Raw genomic sequence first — 17,105 nt, 5'->3', positions numbered from 1 at the left:
TTTTTCTCCACTCTGCCTTGCACCAGGACCAGAACGATGTTCCCGAATTTTGCTGGGGAGTGAATATCTTCTAGAGAGGCCTCGCATGGAAAGTAAAGTTTAACTTTATGCATCGCAGCAATGCCTTTTGATACCTAAGCAATGTGTTACCAAGGAATGCAATCCACAGAAGAGTTAAAATTAAAAATCTTGGAATGATTAAGAATTACATATGGCTTGTCCTAGTTGGAAGGTGGATGGAATGACGGAGGGGCATTAAAATAAGCCCACATGATTTAGTATTAGCTGGGCCCAGAAGTTTCTTTTGGCATTTTGAAGAACTAGGATCCATTTATTCACTTCCAAATAGTTATTTAAGGGCATACTACGTGTGGGGCACTGACGGACGATACAGAAACAGAGTAAATTGGTCCCTTCCTTTAATAGACCAAATATGCTGGTGTGTTTTAATTCTGAACCGTAAATCCAGGAGCACAATAAATTGAATGAAGCAAGGGAGCCGTGGTTTTTCACAAGCGCAGCAAAAGTCAGAATTTTAAGTTTTCTATTCTTGAACTCTGGGTCTTACTAGTTCTGCAAGGGCGGGGAGCAGGTGGCATGTGAAGAGATTTCCCGCGAAAATACGCACAGACTTAGTGTTCCGGATCGGCAGCTTAGGATTTGAAATTCTAAATTATACTCACGGCGCCGAACTCACACTGCCTAAGAAGCAAAAGAGCTTATAGGAGAAAAAACCACTTGCTCCAACAGAGCTCACGGCCACCTGCCAGCCAACAGAGGCCATGGACTACAATTCCCAGAAGCCCCTGCGACCCGCTCCGCCTTGGCACCGCTTCGTTGTCTGGGAAGGAGACGTCGGGAGGTCGGGCGCATTTTCGTTGCGTCATCAGCGTGCGACTCCAGACACAAACCGTTCTGGGTTTCAAAAGCATGGCTGCTGCAGAGGCGGCGGCGGNCTTACTGCCTAAGAAGCAAAAGAGCTTATAGGAGAAAAAACCACTTGCTCCAACAGAGCTCACGGCCACCTGCCAGCCAACAGAGGCCATGGACTACAATTCCCAGAAGCCCCTGCGACCCGCTCCGCCTTGGCACCGCTTCGTTGTCTGGGAAAGAGACGTCGGGAGGTCCGGCGCATTTTCGTTGCGTCATCAGCGTGCGACTCCAGACACAAACCGTTCTGGGTTTCAAAAGCATGGCTGCTGCGGAGGCGGCGGCGGTGGTGTCGTCGTCTCTGGTAGCAGACGCAGCCCTGGTCCCTGAAACTGCAGAAACAGCTGCAGCAACGGCCGCCACCTCTCCAGCGACGGCCAGGACCGGATCCGAAGCCATGGTCTCCAAGGCCGCTTTGGCTAATAAGCTACTGTCCCTCAGCGGCGTGTTCGCCGTGCACAAGCCCAAAGGGCCCACTTCAGCCGAGCTGCTGAATCGGCTGAAGGAGAAGCTGCTGGCAGGTACTGCAGCCCGGGTGGGGACCAGGCCGAGACGGTCGCCGCGAGAGCACCCTGGGCTTTGGCGCGTTCAGGACTCAAGAGATAAAAGGAAGGGAAAGGGCAAAAGACCACTGCCTTAGATCTGGACAGAAATCTGGGGCATCTCGGGCTTGGACTCGCCCTGATGTGAACTCCTGTAGCCTGGTTGGCAGCTAGTGCTCTCAGGGGAACGAAGAAGAACAAAACTCACGCACACACAAATAAACCTCAGCTCTTGAGCTTGCAGACCAACTTTTTTGTAATCTGACCCTAGAGGAGGTATTTGGCTCCCGTCATTGAACCCCACCCAAAGGAAGTACTGACTCTAAAGCTGTGTTAAAATGTTGGAAGTGTAGATACTATTTTGTTAACGACGATTTAATAGAGTGGTTTTCACATAGCACGCATAAGAATTACTTGGGGTCCCTAGTACAAGTGCAAAGTCCTAACCCTTGTGCTCTCAGAGATTGTAATTGTGAGGGTCTTGGGTATTGGGGGGAAGCCATACTTTTAAACTGTTGCTCCACATAACTGGAGTCAGTAGTCTGCGGACCACATTTTGGAGCACACTAAATATAACTTGGGCACTTCTCCAAGAATGTTCTTTTTGTTGGTTTTGTCACATACGCTGGAAGAGAATCATCAAAGCCTGAAGATTCTCTCAGTTCATCTGCTTAGTAGATCATTTCAGACAGTGGCATCAAGGAACCGTAGTATTGGACACTGACAATAAACCAGATCTGTGCCAGCCTATAGGGATGTGGAGATGCAAGATGCCATCTCATCCCTTAACTGAGCCGGTAGCCTAGTAACTTCTAGCCTAGTATTTGCTACATATGGAAGGCCCTCCGGAGTGTGGCCCTGGCCTGTCTTTCCTTTAAACCAGTGCAGGAACTGTCTTAACATTGTTTAGTAGCCCCTGGCAAACTTTACACTTTTTTTTTTAAATACGAAAACAAATCATTCTGATAAGAATTTGTTACTTAAAACATACACAATACAGATTAAAATGTTCATTGGCGATAGCTGTGCTCCTGCAGATGTTAAATTCCCCTCTTATAGCTGCTCATTCTTTCGTTAAGTTTTCCTGTGCAGGGATGGGGGGGGGGGGTACAGGAGATAGTAAAAGAAGGAATTGCATCAGGGACAAGTTCTGTTGTGTTGTCAAGAGTTGTTTCCTTTCAGCGGAATCGCTGTTCGAAATCACTGCTTTTGGCCTGATTTGTTAGCTAAACTGAAGGCTTTTTTGTTCCTCTATAATGATCACCATTCTTTGTCTCAGACAGGTTTCTGATAAGATAAAAGCCATATCCTGGCTCTGGTTAATGTGCCTCGGAGAACTAGATTCTTCTTGAAACTCAGTTAAAACATTGTTTTAGGGCGTTGCTGGGCCATCTTCTGGAAGCCACTCAGAATGACCTCCACCGTGGAAATTCAGGGCGTAGCCGTGACCCCCATCCCATTCCCAACAAAATTCCACCAGAATCTTGTTGGCTTCATTGGAGTTGCATTTTCCTCAGTGTAAACATCTGGTGTGCTGAGAACTGTTGGTTTGGTTACTGCTATGTCTCCTCAGTGTGACTCAGGCACAGACATTCTCATTGCTGCCCTCCATTTCTATATTGCCTGTGGTTGACCTGTTCTGTATTTGTATTAGCTAGACCAAGCCTTCGTAAATGCCTTTGTGACAGGCTGTTATAATTGCCTAGGAAGGTTCTTAAAGATACAGATTCCAGGACACCGTATTCTAATGCCAGCCAGGTTCAACAACCACACTCGGTACTCATGGCCCTTGTGTGTTAACATTCCTTGCCTTTCCATACACAGATTCACGTAGCACTAAAATCTCTGCTCTTCTTTTTGAATTTTTCAAGGCCTGAATCAGAATTTTATAGCTAGAAAAGATCTTGCTGAATATTCATTTGTGCATGGCTCCAGGGGGGAGAGCCAAACTCCAATGTAGTAGAGGTGGCAGTATGTCTTTGAACTTGAAAGAGCTAAATTTGGACACAAAGAGAAGACAGTAAATGTAGAGGCTTTCCTACTCCAAGGAATGTCACGTTGAAAATACAAAGAGTTCCCTAAAAGCCTTCTATAAACTCATGAATGAGATGCATGGCAGTTGCAAGTGAAAGGGGGAGAGTGTGAAGCCCAGGTCAGGCCTTACAGGTTTACATTAAAGCAGCCATGCCCTTCCAAGCGGGGTGATCTCGTACTCGGAGAGCGACCAGGTTCCAGACACTGGTTCTGTCTTGGTAGCGAGGCTGAGCAACCCCGCACCATTTTTTTTTGCTGGGCGGGGGGGATTTAATCTGGCTTTGCTTACATCTTTTCCCCTCTCTGTCCCCTCTTTTCATTTTCTTTTCCTGTATCTTCTATCTTCTTGATGTCACTAGTGGCAAGGTGGGTTTGACAGGCTGGGGTCAGAACAGCTGTTTCTGCTCCTCCCCTTTCTGATCTGAAGTCCCGTAGCCAACATTCTTTCGATACCGTTGTATATGCCATAATAAAAACAACAAGTACTGCCTACTCTTAGAGTGTTTTCTCAGTTCTAAGGCGCTTCCAGATACCTTTTCAGTTTGTCTTTACATTAGGAATATGAGATAGGCCAGGTCAGCATCCTCTTTTTTTTCTTTCCCTTTTCTTTAAATCTAAATGCTTCAGAGGTTAAGAAGCAACTTAACTGTTACCTACTTCTTACATAGTCTTTTGTGTGGTTAGCCTCTTTAAGGAATTGGGGGCTTTGATTGGGAGAGAAGGACAGCGAGTACAGTTTGGGAACATAGTGTTTTGGGAAGCAGCCCTGCATGAGGTACACTCCCAGCATGAAGTATCGGGGCAGGGGATGGGGTACTGGGGAAGAACGCTAGGAAGCAAAGGACGTTTAGAAATGAGAGGAAGAACATTTAAAAGTAGCTGCCTCCACGCAAATTACCTGCTTTTCCTCACTGTCTAACAGCCCCCTACTACCAGCAGTTTACAGGATTTCTGTGGGTTGGCCTGGACATTGTCTGCTCTTTTAAATGTTACTTTTTATGATGAGAAAAGGAATTGTCGTTTCTGGATGACTCATTTTTGAATGATGTTTCTTTGTAATTGAGAGAGTATCTGTACATTTTTAAAATCTATTCTTTGCAAGTAATGTCACAATCTAAATATGTCACGTCTGTATGAGAGTTTTCATTGGTTTTAAATACTTCATGCACCCTCCCCCCGTATTTATGAAGATCCTTCTTCATTCTTCTCGGTCTTGGTAATCACCTTTTCATCCCAATTACTCTGCAGAAGCTGGCATGCCTTCTTCAGAATGGACCAAGAGGAAAAAGCAGACTTTGAAAATCGGGCATGGAGGAACTCTAGACAGCGCAGCCCGAGGAGTTCTGGGTAAGAGGTGGGAATGGGAGTTTCGTGTAACTGTCCTTTACTATCAGGAGGAAATACTGATTGGGAACAGATAAGATAAAGATAAGACAAAGCCTTGACATATTCAGTCAACTTTGGGATCTTTCAGGTCTACTGGATTTATAATGCCATTTCCTAAAGAAGCCTTTAAATGGCGTGAGGTATACAAGGCCATTAGAAATAGCGTCTTCCATGTGTGGATAGAACCTATGTGTCAGAAAGGGTTTGTATCTGTGTAGGAAAGAGTTGACATATCAGGCCCCAAAGTGCTCTTTCTAGAAAGTCTGCTAACAAGGCTTGCCCTTCACTGGCCACTGGGAACCTGTGGGTTTTTCCACCCTTCTGTCCAACAGGGTTAGTTTATTCTCCCTCGGCTTGTGAGCAAGGTGTTCACACGGAACATGTGCTTTTCTTCTTGGAGTGCAGAATTTTGTCTCCCCCACCCCCCCCACACACACAAGCAGAGTATTCCTGAGGGATCACCCCTCTCATCTCCCCGCAGTAAAAGCTCGGGGTGCTGAGTTTCTACTGGGTTTCCCTGAGCAGGAGCATTGTGTACGTTACTGCCGTTTTCATTGTTGGAGAAAGGAGCATACTGAAGTGTCCCCCGCCCCCACTCATAAGAGAGAGAAGGAGAGAGAATAAGGGAGCCTGTGCCTGGATTTCTTTAGTGTCTTTTTCCCTCCGATACATTGTGTAACTTCTCTGTCATTATAGTAAATCTTTGCCACGTATGGCTCTTCTGGTGTGGAGTGGCCTCGGAGACTCCCAACGAGCTATATGGTGCCCTTTTTTTTTCCTATATAGAATTTAATCTCTGAGATCAGCTGTCTTGAGAAGGGGAACCTTGTAGTTCCTGAGAGGAAGTCACTTTCTCCTGGAGATATATTAGTTGAGCATTTTATTATTTGTGGAGGAAATTTGGTAGAAGTGATTGAGGAGAGAACAATCATTTATCTTTTCCTATGCCACCTATTTATTTTTGGCGTCAGGTAGAGGTTCTGGAGTCTGTCTTCATAAACTGCCAAAATGTGTATCAACAGGCTGGAGATGTTTTACAAACTTTCCTGTAACTACACTCATTGTCACAGAAACGTACGTTGGGATCCCCTTGCTCTCCTCCTTTCTCACCAGAGACAACTTTTATGGAATAATGCTTGCCTTTTTGTACTTTAAAAGTGTTTCATACTTTATTTTATTTTTTTTAAGTGTTGATCATAATCCACCAAACTGATTTCATGATGCACTAATGGGTTGTGACTCATGCTTTGTAAGTGTGCTACAGGATCCAATACATTTCATCAGAGCTAAGCTTAGATGCGAACAAACGACAGGAAGCCTGATCTAAGTGATTCAAATGAAATGAGTGCGTATTTAGAAGGATAAAATTGGTGGGGAAAATTAGAAACAAGGTATGGTTTGGCATTTTCTAATATTATAGATGTTATTTAATTCATGTTGGCAAAAATACCTTAACTTTGAGGTCAAAATAGAAGCAAACACAAGGAAATCAGTTTTCTTGAACTAAAGAACTTGAATCGGCAAATTCCGACTGCTAGTGTTACTATTTTTTACTATAACTAATGATAGCCATTTATGAAACTCCTACATTGTGCTTAGGACATTCATAAATTGCATACTTTGACCTTTATTAAATCTACCCTATAGGGCAGGTTTTATTATCCCCATTTTACAGAAGAAATGAAGACCAGAGATAAAGTAATGTGTGCGCTGTCCTGGGTAGTGAGTGGCCAAGTCAGGATTGGAACCCGGTCTGCGCAGTTCCAGAGCCGTCGCCTGAGTCTGGGGTCGCAGAAACCCAGCACTTGTGTCTTAGTTCCCTTCTCCCCACCCCCACCGCGGGGAGTACCGGTCAAGCACAGCATTCTCCGCCGTCCGTCTGGTGTGGCTTCGCTATTCTGTCGCTCCAAACTCCCTGAGTTGCAGCTTGCTTGCCGTCACCATACTGTCCGACTGTTCCCAGGTGCACGACCCTAAGTACAAGGGGAGAGAGGGGAACATCTGCCGCTTATTTCTGAACAGACCAACTGCATTAATTTGTGGTGGTTCTTAATCATCAGTATGTAGCGATATTTGAGGCAGTGAGTGAAATAAGTTTATTGTCAGCACTAAAATTTAGGGATCTTGTCGAAGTTTCCAGTTTAGTATTACGAAGCAGGGTGTTTAGCCGAGATTTGTGTGTTTGGAAGTGGTTGCATTGGAAATAATTGTTCATTTGCACGCTTATTTTATATTTGAGCACACAGGGACTTTTATGGTGTTACAGTATGTTCATATGTCAGATTTATTTTTTTTCTCAAATTGAAGGATAAAGTTGCCAATGAGAAATAAAGTTAGACAAAAAAAGGCATGTAGTCACAGCACGAGGAGTGTTTGTTGTCTGAGTATTTCTGGAGACTTCAGAGAAGTTAGTTTGGGCTCCAGTCTCACGTGGGTTTGTGCACTGGCTGTTTTATGAGCTGACCACACACCCCGAGCCAGTCCTGGAACCCCGTGAATGTCAGTTTCTTCACCTCTTAAGGGCAGTGTCTGCCATGACTCAGAAGGCTCATCGAAGGAGCTCATGAAACATCTGTAATATAGAGGTACATACTGTACCCTGTGAGTACTTTATAAAAGTACTCATTTTTTAAAAATGATTTATAATTTTTTTAAAAAAAGATTTTATTTATTTATCTTTAGAGGGGAAGGGAAGGAGAGAGGGAGAGAAACATCAATGTATGGTTGCCTTTCGTGCGTCCCCTGCTGGGAGTTGGCCTGCAGGGAAGTGGCCTGCAACCCAGGCATGTGCCCTGACTGAGAATCGAACCGCGATCGTCTGAGTCGCAGGCCCGCGCTCAATCCACTGAGCTACACCAGCCAGGGCTAAAAAATGATTTATAATTTTTTAAAAATGAGTACTTAAAAAAATAAAAACTGGACCTGTGTGACAAAATATACTTTTACTTTCAACGTTTTAGACTGCTTTGCTCTTTTTTTGGTAATATTAGTGGTACAAATTTAAAATTTAGTTGAGAGTTTAAGACAATCTGAAATTCAAGTTTTTAGTTCTATCAGACATATATATATATATATTTCTATGTATTTCTGATTAGGTTGCATCACAGCTGGGAGTTACAGCAGCAGATGGAATTAATGTTGCTAATCTGCTGACTCTAAGATGAAGAGATTCTCTTGGGATACCTAAGTGGGCCCAGCATAATCACAAGTAGTTTTTTTTTTTAACTTTTCTTTTGTTGATACTGTTACGATGTCCCCATTTTTTCCCCTTTGCCAGCCTCCACCGAGCCCCGCCCACACCCCTTCTCTCTGGCCATCACCGCACTGTAGTCTGTGTCTGTGGATCATGCGTGTTCTTTGGCTGATCCTGTCACCTTCTTTCATCCAGTCCCCCCTCCTCCCTCCCCTCTGACAGCTGTCAGTCTGTTACTGTGTCCGTGCCTCTGTTTTGTTGTCAGTTTAAAAGTGAAAGAGGAAGCAGAGGACAGGGATGTGACAGTGGACGCGGGCGTTGAGGGATTCAGTTGCTGGCTTCGAGTGTAAAAGAGGGTCACGAGCCAAGAAATGTGAGTGCCTTCTGGAAGCTGGAAGGGGTAAGGACCCTCGCTGGGTCTAGAGAAAGGGTCTCCCTGGACCACCCGAAAGAACACAGCTGTGCCGATGCCTTGACTGCCGACACCTTGATTTTTAGTGTGAGAAGGCCCCCCTCAGACATTTGGTCTCCAGAACTGTGAGATAATAAGTTTGTGTTGTTTTACTGCTAGGTTGGTAAACCAATACGCCCATTTCTTATGAATCACTTAAACTGGAAACTAATTTTCTGTGTATCACTTTAAAAATCATCATTTTTAACTCTAGAGATTATAAAATCACAGTGTAGAAATTAGGAAATATTTAAAACACGAAGTTGAAAATAAGTTATTCATTTTCCACCTTCTAGTGATAATTACTAATATTTTTGCCATATTTCCTTGTAGCTTTTTATCTATGCAAATTTTTTAGGTTGAGCTGTTTTATTGTATGTACATTTGCATCCTTTTTTACTTACATAATAGCATAAGCATTTTATGTTAATTAAACAAAACTCTTTGTAAACCTTTTTTACTTTATTAAGGAAAAATTGACACATACAGTTGTATATATTTAAAGTGTTGATATATTATATCAGGTGTCTTCTCTGACCACTGTGATATGGAAATAGGAATCAGTCACAGGAAGAGAGGCGGAAAACTCACAGATATGTGGAAATTAGACAGCACACTTCTGAACAACCAAGAAGGAATCCGAGGGAAGTCAGAACATGCAAATGAAATGGGGGCACAGCACCCGACACCTGTGGGGCGCGCACCAGCAGCTCTGTGAGGAGCAAACGTTATTTTGAATGGCGACAGCACTGTGAGGGTTCTCATGTGGGGAAAATGCCATTTAACCATTTAACCTATTGAAGTCATAATAACAACCTATTAAATGCCATTTAATCATTTAACCATTTCCCTNCCTTCGACCCAGGCATGTGCCCTGACTGAGAATCGAACTGCGATCGTCTGAGTCGCAGGCCCACGCTCAATCCACTGAGCTACACCAGCCAGGGCTAAAAAATGATTTATAATTTTTTAAAAATGAGTACTTAAAAAAATAAAAACTGGACCTGTGTGACAAAATATACTTTTACTTTCAACGTTTTTTTTTTTAAGATTTTATTTATTTATTTATCTTTAGAGGGGAAGGAGAGAGGGAGAGAAACATCAATGTATGGTTGCCTTTTGCGCGTCCCCTGCTGGGAGTTGGCCTGCAGGGAACCAGCCTGCAAGCCAGGCATGTGCCCTGACTGGGAATCGTACTTTCAACGTTTTAGACTGCTTTGCTCTTTTTTTGGTAATATTAGTGGTACAAATTTAAAATTTAGTTGACAGTTTAAGACAATCTGAAATTCAAGTTTTTAGTTCTATCAGACATATATATATATATATTTCTATGTATTTCTGATTAGGTTGCATCACAGCTGGGAGTTACAGCAGCAGATAGAATTAATGTTGCTAATGTGCTGACTCTAAGATGAAGAGATTCTCTTGGGATACCTAAGTGGGCCCAGCATAATCACAAATAGTTTTTTTTTTAACTTTTCTTTTGTTGAGACTGTTACGGATGTCCCCATTTTTCCCCCTTTGCCAGCCTCCACCTTGCCCCGCCCACACCCCTTCCCTCTGGCCATCACCGCACTGTAGTCTGTGTCTGTGGATCGTGCATGTTCTATGGCTGATCCTGGCACCTTCTTTCATCCAGTCCCCCCTCCTCCCTCCCCTCTGACAGCTGTCAGTCTGTTGCCTATGTCCGTGCCTCTGTTTTGTTGTCAGTTTAAAAGTGAAAGAGGAAGCAGAGGACAGGGATGTGACAGTGGACGCGGGCGTTGAGGGATTCACTTGCTGGCTTCGAGTGTAAAAGAGGGTCACGAGCCAAGAAATGTGAGTGCCTTCTGGAAGCTGGAAGGGGTAAGGACCCTCCCTGGGTCTAGAGAAAGGGTCTCCCTGGACCACCCGAAAGAACGCAGCTGCGCTGATGCCTTGACTGCCGACACCTTGATTTTTAGTGTGAGAAGGCCCCCCTCAGACATTTGGTCTCCAGAACTGTGAGATAGTAAGTTTGTGTTGTTTTACTGCTAGGTTGGTAAACCAATACGCCCATTTCTTATGAATCACTTAAACTGGAAACTAATTTTCTGTGTATCACTTTAAAAATCATCATTTTTAACTCTAGAGATTATAAAATCACAGTGTAGAAATTAGGAAATATTTAAAACACGAAGTTGAAAATAAGTTATTCATTTTCCACCTTCTAGTGATAATTACTAATATTTTTGCCATATTTCCTTGTAGCTTTTTATCTATGCAAATTTTTTAAGTTGAGCTGTTTTACTGTATGTACATTTGCATCCTTTTTTACTTACATAATAGCATAAGCATTTTATGTTAATTTAAAAAAACTCTTTGTAAACCTTTTTTACTTTATTAAGGAAAATTTGACACATACAGTTGTATATATTTAAAGTGTTGATATATTATATCAGGTGTCTTCTCTGACCACTGTGATATGGAAATAGGAATCAGTCACAGGAAGAGAGGCGGAAAACTCACAGATATGTGGAAATTAGACAGCACACTTCTGAACAACCAAGAAGGAATCCGAGGGAAGTCAGAACATGCAAATGAAATGGGGGCACAGCACCCGACACCTGTGGGGCGCGCACCAGCAGCTCTGTGAGGAGCAAACGTTATTTTGAATGGCGACAGCACTGTGAGGGTTCTCATGTGGGGAAAATGCCATTTAACCATTTAACCTATTGAAGTCATAATAACAACCTATTAAATGCCATTTAATCATTTAACCATTTCCCTATTGAAGTTATTGCTGTTACCAGAATTTTGTTAGTAGAACTCATTTTGGTGAGGAGCATCTTTATGAATAATTTTTTTCTTTTATTGTTAAAATTCATTCTTAGAAGTGGAAAAATACAGATCTTTTAAGATGATTGCAAGGGCATCATAGAATTAAATAAATGGTAGTAGGGACTTCCAGTCGCAAAAAACTTTAGAATTGCATGTGTCTTCTCCTCGCCTCTCCTAAAGTGGCTCTTGTTATATATAAAATCTATCTTTATGATTTGAGGGTGGAATACGAGGCCATTGGAACAGGTTTGGGAATAGTGGGTTTTTCACAAGGAAACACTTGAGCACAGAAACTTTTGGAGACAGACAAAGCAATACTTGTGAGACAGTCCTTGGAAAGCCCTGTTACTCATTTATTCTCTTGGTTTGCCACAGTTTTTTTGAACTATTGTATCTTTGCAATGCTGTTTTTTCAGCTAAACTTCCCATTTCTGTCTCCTGTAGTTGTAGAAACCCTACTGGCCTTTCCAGGTTCAGCTGAACTGCTGTCTCCTACACGTGCAGCCTGCCTGCTTGCTTCTCTGTGTTGCTAATGTGAAAGTTCATTCTGTTCCTGGTTTGTGTAACACTCTGGGCTGGAACCAGGTCTTACTCATTTCTGTACCTGTACAGCAAGCACCAAGTAAAATTTTGATTGCTCGAATGGGACAAATTTGAATAAAATGTGTGTCCACTAGACTGCCCCTTGAATGAAAGCTGCTCGTTGGCTGGGTCTCAGGTCCCGATCATTTTTCTGTGTGCCATTTCTGTGTTAGTCTTCCTAGAATTGTGCATTAGTCTTCCCAAAGTTCTGCTTTCACTAATCACTGGGCTTCAGTGGGCCTTGGTTTTCTTGGATACAATGAGAGGGTTAAGCTGGATAACTGTAAGATGCCTTCTTGTTTTAAATTTTATTATTCTGGATGACTGAACTGGCAGGGAAATGAGTTCAGCATTTCAAATGACAAAGCTAAACACGTCAGCCTGCTCTTAAGACACCCCCACCTCCACCCCCGCGCTCTGATTGATAAAACCACTGTGCTCGTCCTTGTATCTGAGAATGTGCCTGTGTCCTTAGAACAGGCTTCTCTTCATCTTTGTTCAAATGCTGTACGTCCTTCAAGGCCTCACTGAAACTGAAGTGCCTGAGTGAAGTGCTCTCTGGTCTCTCGAGCCGTTTATGGTGCTCCCTCCTCACCTCCTACCGCAGCTGTTCTCTCTGTGTTCATGCTGACACCTAATCACATGCTATTGCATTGTTGTTAGTGTTATTCACGCATTCATTCGGGCAGCGTTTGTGTTTGAGCACTTGTGATCCGTCTTGTCTGCACTGTGTTTTCCCTGTGAGGTCGTAAGCTTTTTCAGAGTCAGAAAATGTGCTGTTCCACTCCAGGTCTTCTTGGGACTGTGGGCGGGGGTCGGGAGCTCGGGGGGTTGGGGCGGACTTAATAAAGGAGTAGGGGTTTGAGCTGGGTTTCGAAGGGCGGACTTGGATTACGGTTTGGAGGGATTGGTCCCAAGGCACTGGGGCCCTTTGAGAGTTGCGGGAAGGTGGTTGTAGTGTGTGTGCAGTGTACGTTTTCCGAGGTGGTATCAACTGGTAGGGGATGTGTCAGCTGCAGGGAAGTCACAGTGCTTTCGGCAGATTTGGCAGGGGCGGGAGGTGGGAGGAAAGCCTAGGAGGGTAAGGTGGCAGGGAGGGTAGAGGGGGTCTGCGCTTAGACAATCGGGTTTAAAGTTTAATTCGACCATATACTAGTTGTGAGGCACTAGGCAAAGTTGTTAGTCTGTGTTTCAGTTTTCATATCTATAAATCAGGGATCGTTGTGTTACCTTTTAGGGTTGCTGTAAGGATTAAATGAGCTAGTGAATGAAGACATTTAAAGTGGGGTTTGATAGATGGTAAACTTAGTGAGTGGTAACTGCTGTAAGTATTCCTGATAACCGGGCTTGCCAGTCATGCCTCCTTCTTGTAATTTTGAACTGTAGATATTGTGTTCTTTTACAAAATGGTATCTACTGATGAGAAAAGACTCCAATTCTTACAAAAATTAACTTGCTATGTAGGGAAGAAATGATTATGTCTTCTCACTCTCAACTGATGAGATGAGCTATTATTGTACGGTTAGACGATGCTCAGTGTGGGAGAGACGGGCGGCCACCGCCATGCTTTATGTGTGTGTGGTCTGCGTGGACACATTCTCCAGACACACGTTCCCCATGAAGTCTCCTTCGTGTTGGGCTGTCACATTTCTGCTTTCTCGATTGTGTACTGCTGGGCAATAATCATATTTAGATGGTTCATTAGCTATGATGATGGCTTTTGCTTTGTTTAATAATGAACTGTCAAAAGACTATCAGACCGTGGTTAGTGATACCGTGTACTTTTCACGGGTGCCTGTATAAATTCCAGTGAATCCTTTAAGGTTTTTCTAAAACTTGTTATTATCTAAATGACCAGGTTGAGGTTTCTATCATGTTTTGTACTTTGAGGAAGAAAAAGAATCTCTCTCCCGTTCCTTGTCAGGCTTTCCTAGCTGCGTGACAAGTCCAACGGTCGGAGTAGTGGGGGCCCCCAGACGATTCTGAACACACGCTCTTTCCGACTTGGCAGAGCAGGTGCCAGGGAACTACGGTCAGATTGTGTAGATATTTTAAACACCTACCTTGCAAAATAGAGTGTCATAATATTTCTTTCTTTGATTTGTAGTGGTTGGAATTGGAAGGGGAACAAAAATGTTGACCAGTATGTTGTCAGGGTCCAAGGTAAGAATACAGAAATAGTTCTGTGTTTCTCTTTTTTTCTTGAATATTTTTCTTAATGACCATGTGTTGGATTTTAGCAATTAAAAATAAACTATATAAATTTGCAAGAGTGTCAATTCTGAGTATTCATCACAATATCTATAATTATGATATCTGAGAATTCAAATTTGAGACTAAATTTAAAATTCAAAATTGAAAGGCAAAATTGATTTATAGAAACAAAAACTCTGCTGTGCCCAAAATTTAAAAAAATTATATCTAGTTTATTATATAATTATATTTCTTAGACGAAAGGGAACTTACAGATCATAAATTCTATTGGCAGATTTTATTAAGCCTTGGAAAACATGCACTTTTCAGCAGAAGACATGCTTTCTTCATGGTTGCAAATGTTTGCTAAAGAAAAGAATTGGGCTTCTTTAAGGTGGTAGGCACTTTTTGAGGCTCTGAAAAGGAGAGGGAGGAAAGGTCGTGCAGAAGCACGGGAGACCTGACCCCTGTGGATTGCTTCAGGCCTTCAGTGAGCAGCCTGCCCGGGGAACCAGGCTGAAGGGGCATTGAAGCAAGATGTCAAAGTGGTTAACCTTTCTGGGCCTTTCAGTTTTTCCTTAGGAAAAATGATCTGATCCTCTCCAGGGTCTCTTCCAGCTCGAAGAGATAACGACATCTGTATCCTAATTGGTTAAGAGGTTCTAATAGTTGGGACTAGGGACCAGTGAAAATGCCTGTGGGAGGAAAATTCATGTGTCATTAGGTAGACAAGAATTTCAGCAAGTCCCTGGACTAAACTTTGTGTTTTAAAACCTGCTGTGAATGGGATATAAATAGCTGGTAAAGTGATTTTGTCTAAATTGTTTCTTTAAAAAAATGTGGTCAAAGACCATTAAAGGTTTTTTTTTTAGTTCATTGCAGACTGATTGATGACTTTGTAAAATATAATTAAAATGCTATGGAAGTGTCCAATTGCTGCATAAGTTTTAAACACCTGCATTTTCTGAAATTAAACTTGTCGTGGATATTGGACCTTGGACCTTACCTTGAGTGGTGGTGGTCTTGATGCCCAGAGGCAGCCTCCCGGGGCTGCTGGGTGTGGGCTGAGGGTGGGGACTAGGAGGAGTCACTGGGGGAGATGGAGCCACGCCCCGGGAATGGGACCTGGGAGCCTCAGCGTGCAGCCAGACAATACCTTTGCAAGCCGCCCGGGGGCCGTGGCAAGCACATTGAATTGCTCTGCACTTCTGTGGGTCTGTGCTCAATTGAGCTCATGTCTTTGGGCACTCTGCCCCTGTGCGAAGGGCCTGGTCCTGGCTGCAGGTGCCCTACCCTTCCCGCTGAGGCTGCCCTTGGCTCTGCCTCAAAGGCTGTGGGGTTCCCAGGGTTCCTTTACTTAGGCTGTTGGTTTGGTTGCTCTGTGGGTGGGCCCTGAGTGAGAGCACTTGCTCTTTATCAGGACTAGGGTGTGGGAGGTGCAGAGCTGAAAGCACCTGGGAGTCTCCCCCCCACCCCAGGCAAGATGGAAGGTGGAGGAGGTTCTTACACTGAGCATGTGCAAGGCTAACAAGATACTAAAAGGGAAAAAGCCCTCCTACCTGCTTCCAGTACCAGATTCTGGGTGGGAATGGGAAGGCAGGCACCTGTGCGGGAGAAGTGAAAATGGGCAGGGGGAGGTGGACTGGAGAGGCCTGTCAGTCAACCCCGGGGAGAGAAGGGATTGATTGGGAGGTGGACCCACCCGAGGGCATGAAAGTTCGGGAAGGTAATTGGTTGTTCTGGGAAGGCACCTGGCCTGCGCCACACTCAAAGCTAATATAAATCCAGGGGAATGAACACTCTCATTGTGTTTGCTGCTTGGGACCTGTACCTGGAAGGTGTGCTGGTCTGGCCTCTCCGTGGACCAAGTGACTGCCAAGTCACATGGCCCATGGCCTCCAGGAGGGAGTCTCTTGCTTGCTGACTTGGTGGAGTATTCGCCGGTGAATTCTTGTGCTGTGTGGCCTGGGAGCACGGGATCTTGTGGGCCTAGAAACCGCGTGGCTTCTGGTGGCACCGGCTCCACATGCAGCCTCTGGGAGGGAGCCTGGGGCTGGACAGCAGCTGGGAACAAGCTAAGCTTCCTGCATGACCACGTAGCAGCCACCTTGTGCTCCGAAGGACAGGGCTTTGAAATGGAGCGGGGACTCTGGGCATTGCCTTTTGTTTTGGTCTTGCTGAGGATGCTGGGTTTTCTGGGGGTTTGCAGAGAAGCTGAGCTTTGAGACCACGAGTCCCCCATTCTCCCAGATCATTCAGCGTCCAGATAAAAACCTCTTTCAGTCTCACAAGCCTCTGCCTCTAGAGCTTGCCTTTTAGTGGCAGCTGGACCCCTTTTTGTTCACTAACGATCTATGGAAGCTTTTCTTAAAGAGCCCTGGAGAGCGCATTGCCTTTGATGTTACATTTTTAGTTCTCAACTGACATAAAACCTGCGTCTTTCAGTTGGAACAGCTCTTCATGCTTTAGATAAATGGAAGAATAATTTCGACGTGTCTTGCTCTGCAATCTTCAGAATGGTGTTAAAAAGTCACAGAATAGGGAAATAGTGTTAGGGTGCTTGAATTTGACTGTTTTATAGTAAATTTTTACATTGTGTTTAAGTATAGGCACGTGGAGTTTAGAATCTGTTTCTGATACATGTTTTTTGCCTGTCACTTAATATTTCTTAACTCCAAAATATAAGTAATAGTAATTTTGGTATAGGATAATGGATGATTTTTATTTTCTTTTTTTAACATGGTTTTGTATTTCCCAAAACCTTTAGAATGAACAAATGACTTATATGACAACAAAAAAAAGATATATCTACATTGAGGAATTTGTTTGGGTTTTCCGAAGATAAAATTTTGAGTTCACTGGAATATTTATTATTCAGCCCTCTACCCTCAACCACAAATACACACAATACACACTGTAAGTTATTGGGAGGTTTGACATGCACATTCCAGGCATCTTTTCAGAAATATGATGACTGGAAATGTAAACACATTGT

At 43.6% G+C, this 17,105-nt stretch overlaps 1 protein-coding gene across 4 annotated transcripts in view; it reads left to right on the top strand.

Moving 5' to 3' along the window:
* Nucleotides 1-1,168: 1,168 nt before the first annotated feature.
* TRUB1 (TruB pseudouridine synthase family member 1) overlaps nucleotides 1,169-17,105 on the top strand; it is a 37,378-nt gene continuing 21,441 nt past the window's right edge. For 2 of the 4 annotated variants that reach the window (XM_037063829.1, XM_037063832.1), the window contains exons 1-3: nucleotides 1,169-1,451; nucleotides 4,755-4,853; nucleotides 14,025-14,080. In XM_037063829.1, coding sequence (XP_036919724.1) covers nucleotides 1,193-1,451; nucleotides 4,755-4,853; nucleotides 14,025-14,080 — 414 coding nt within the window. In that variant the 5' untranslated portion in view covers nucleotides 1,169-1,192. The remainder of the gene's footprint in view (nucleotides 1,452-4,754; nucleotides 4,854-14,024; nucleotides 14,081-17,105) is intronic. The other 2 variants (XM_037063831.1, XM_037063830.1) reach the window with 1 other exon arrangement.

This window comes from Sturnira hondurensis, unplaced genomic scaffold (assembly GCF_014824575.4).
Source record: "Sturnira hondurensis isolate 20B ecotype Veracruz unplaced genomic scaffold, ASM1482457v3 Scaffold0014854, whole genome shotgun sequence".
NCBI lineage: Eukaryota > Metazoa > Chordata > Mammalia > Chiroptera > Phyllostomidae > Sturnira > Sturnira hondurensis.
The sequence above is the reverse complement of the archived record's forward strand: the minus strand, read 5'-3'. Positions and strand labels throughout refer to the sequence as shown.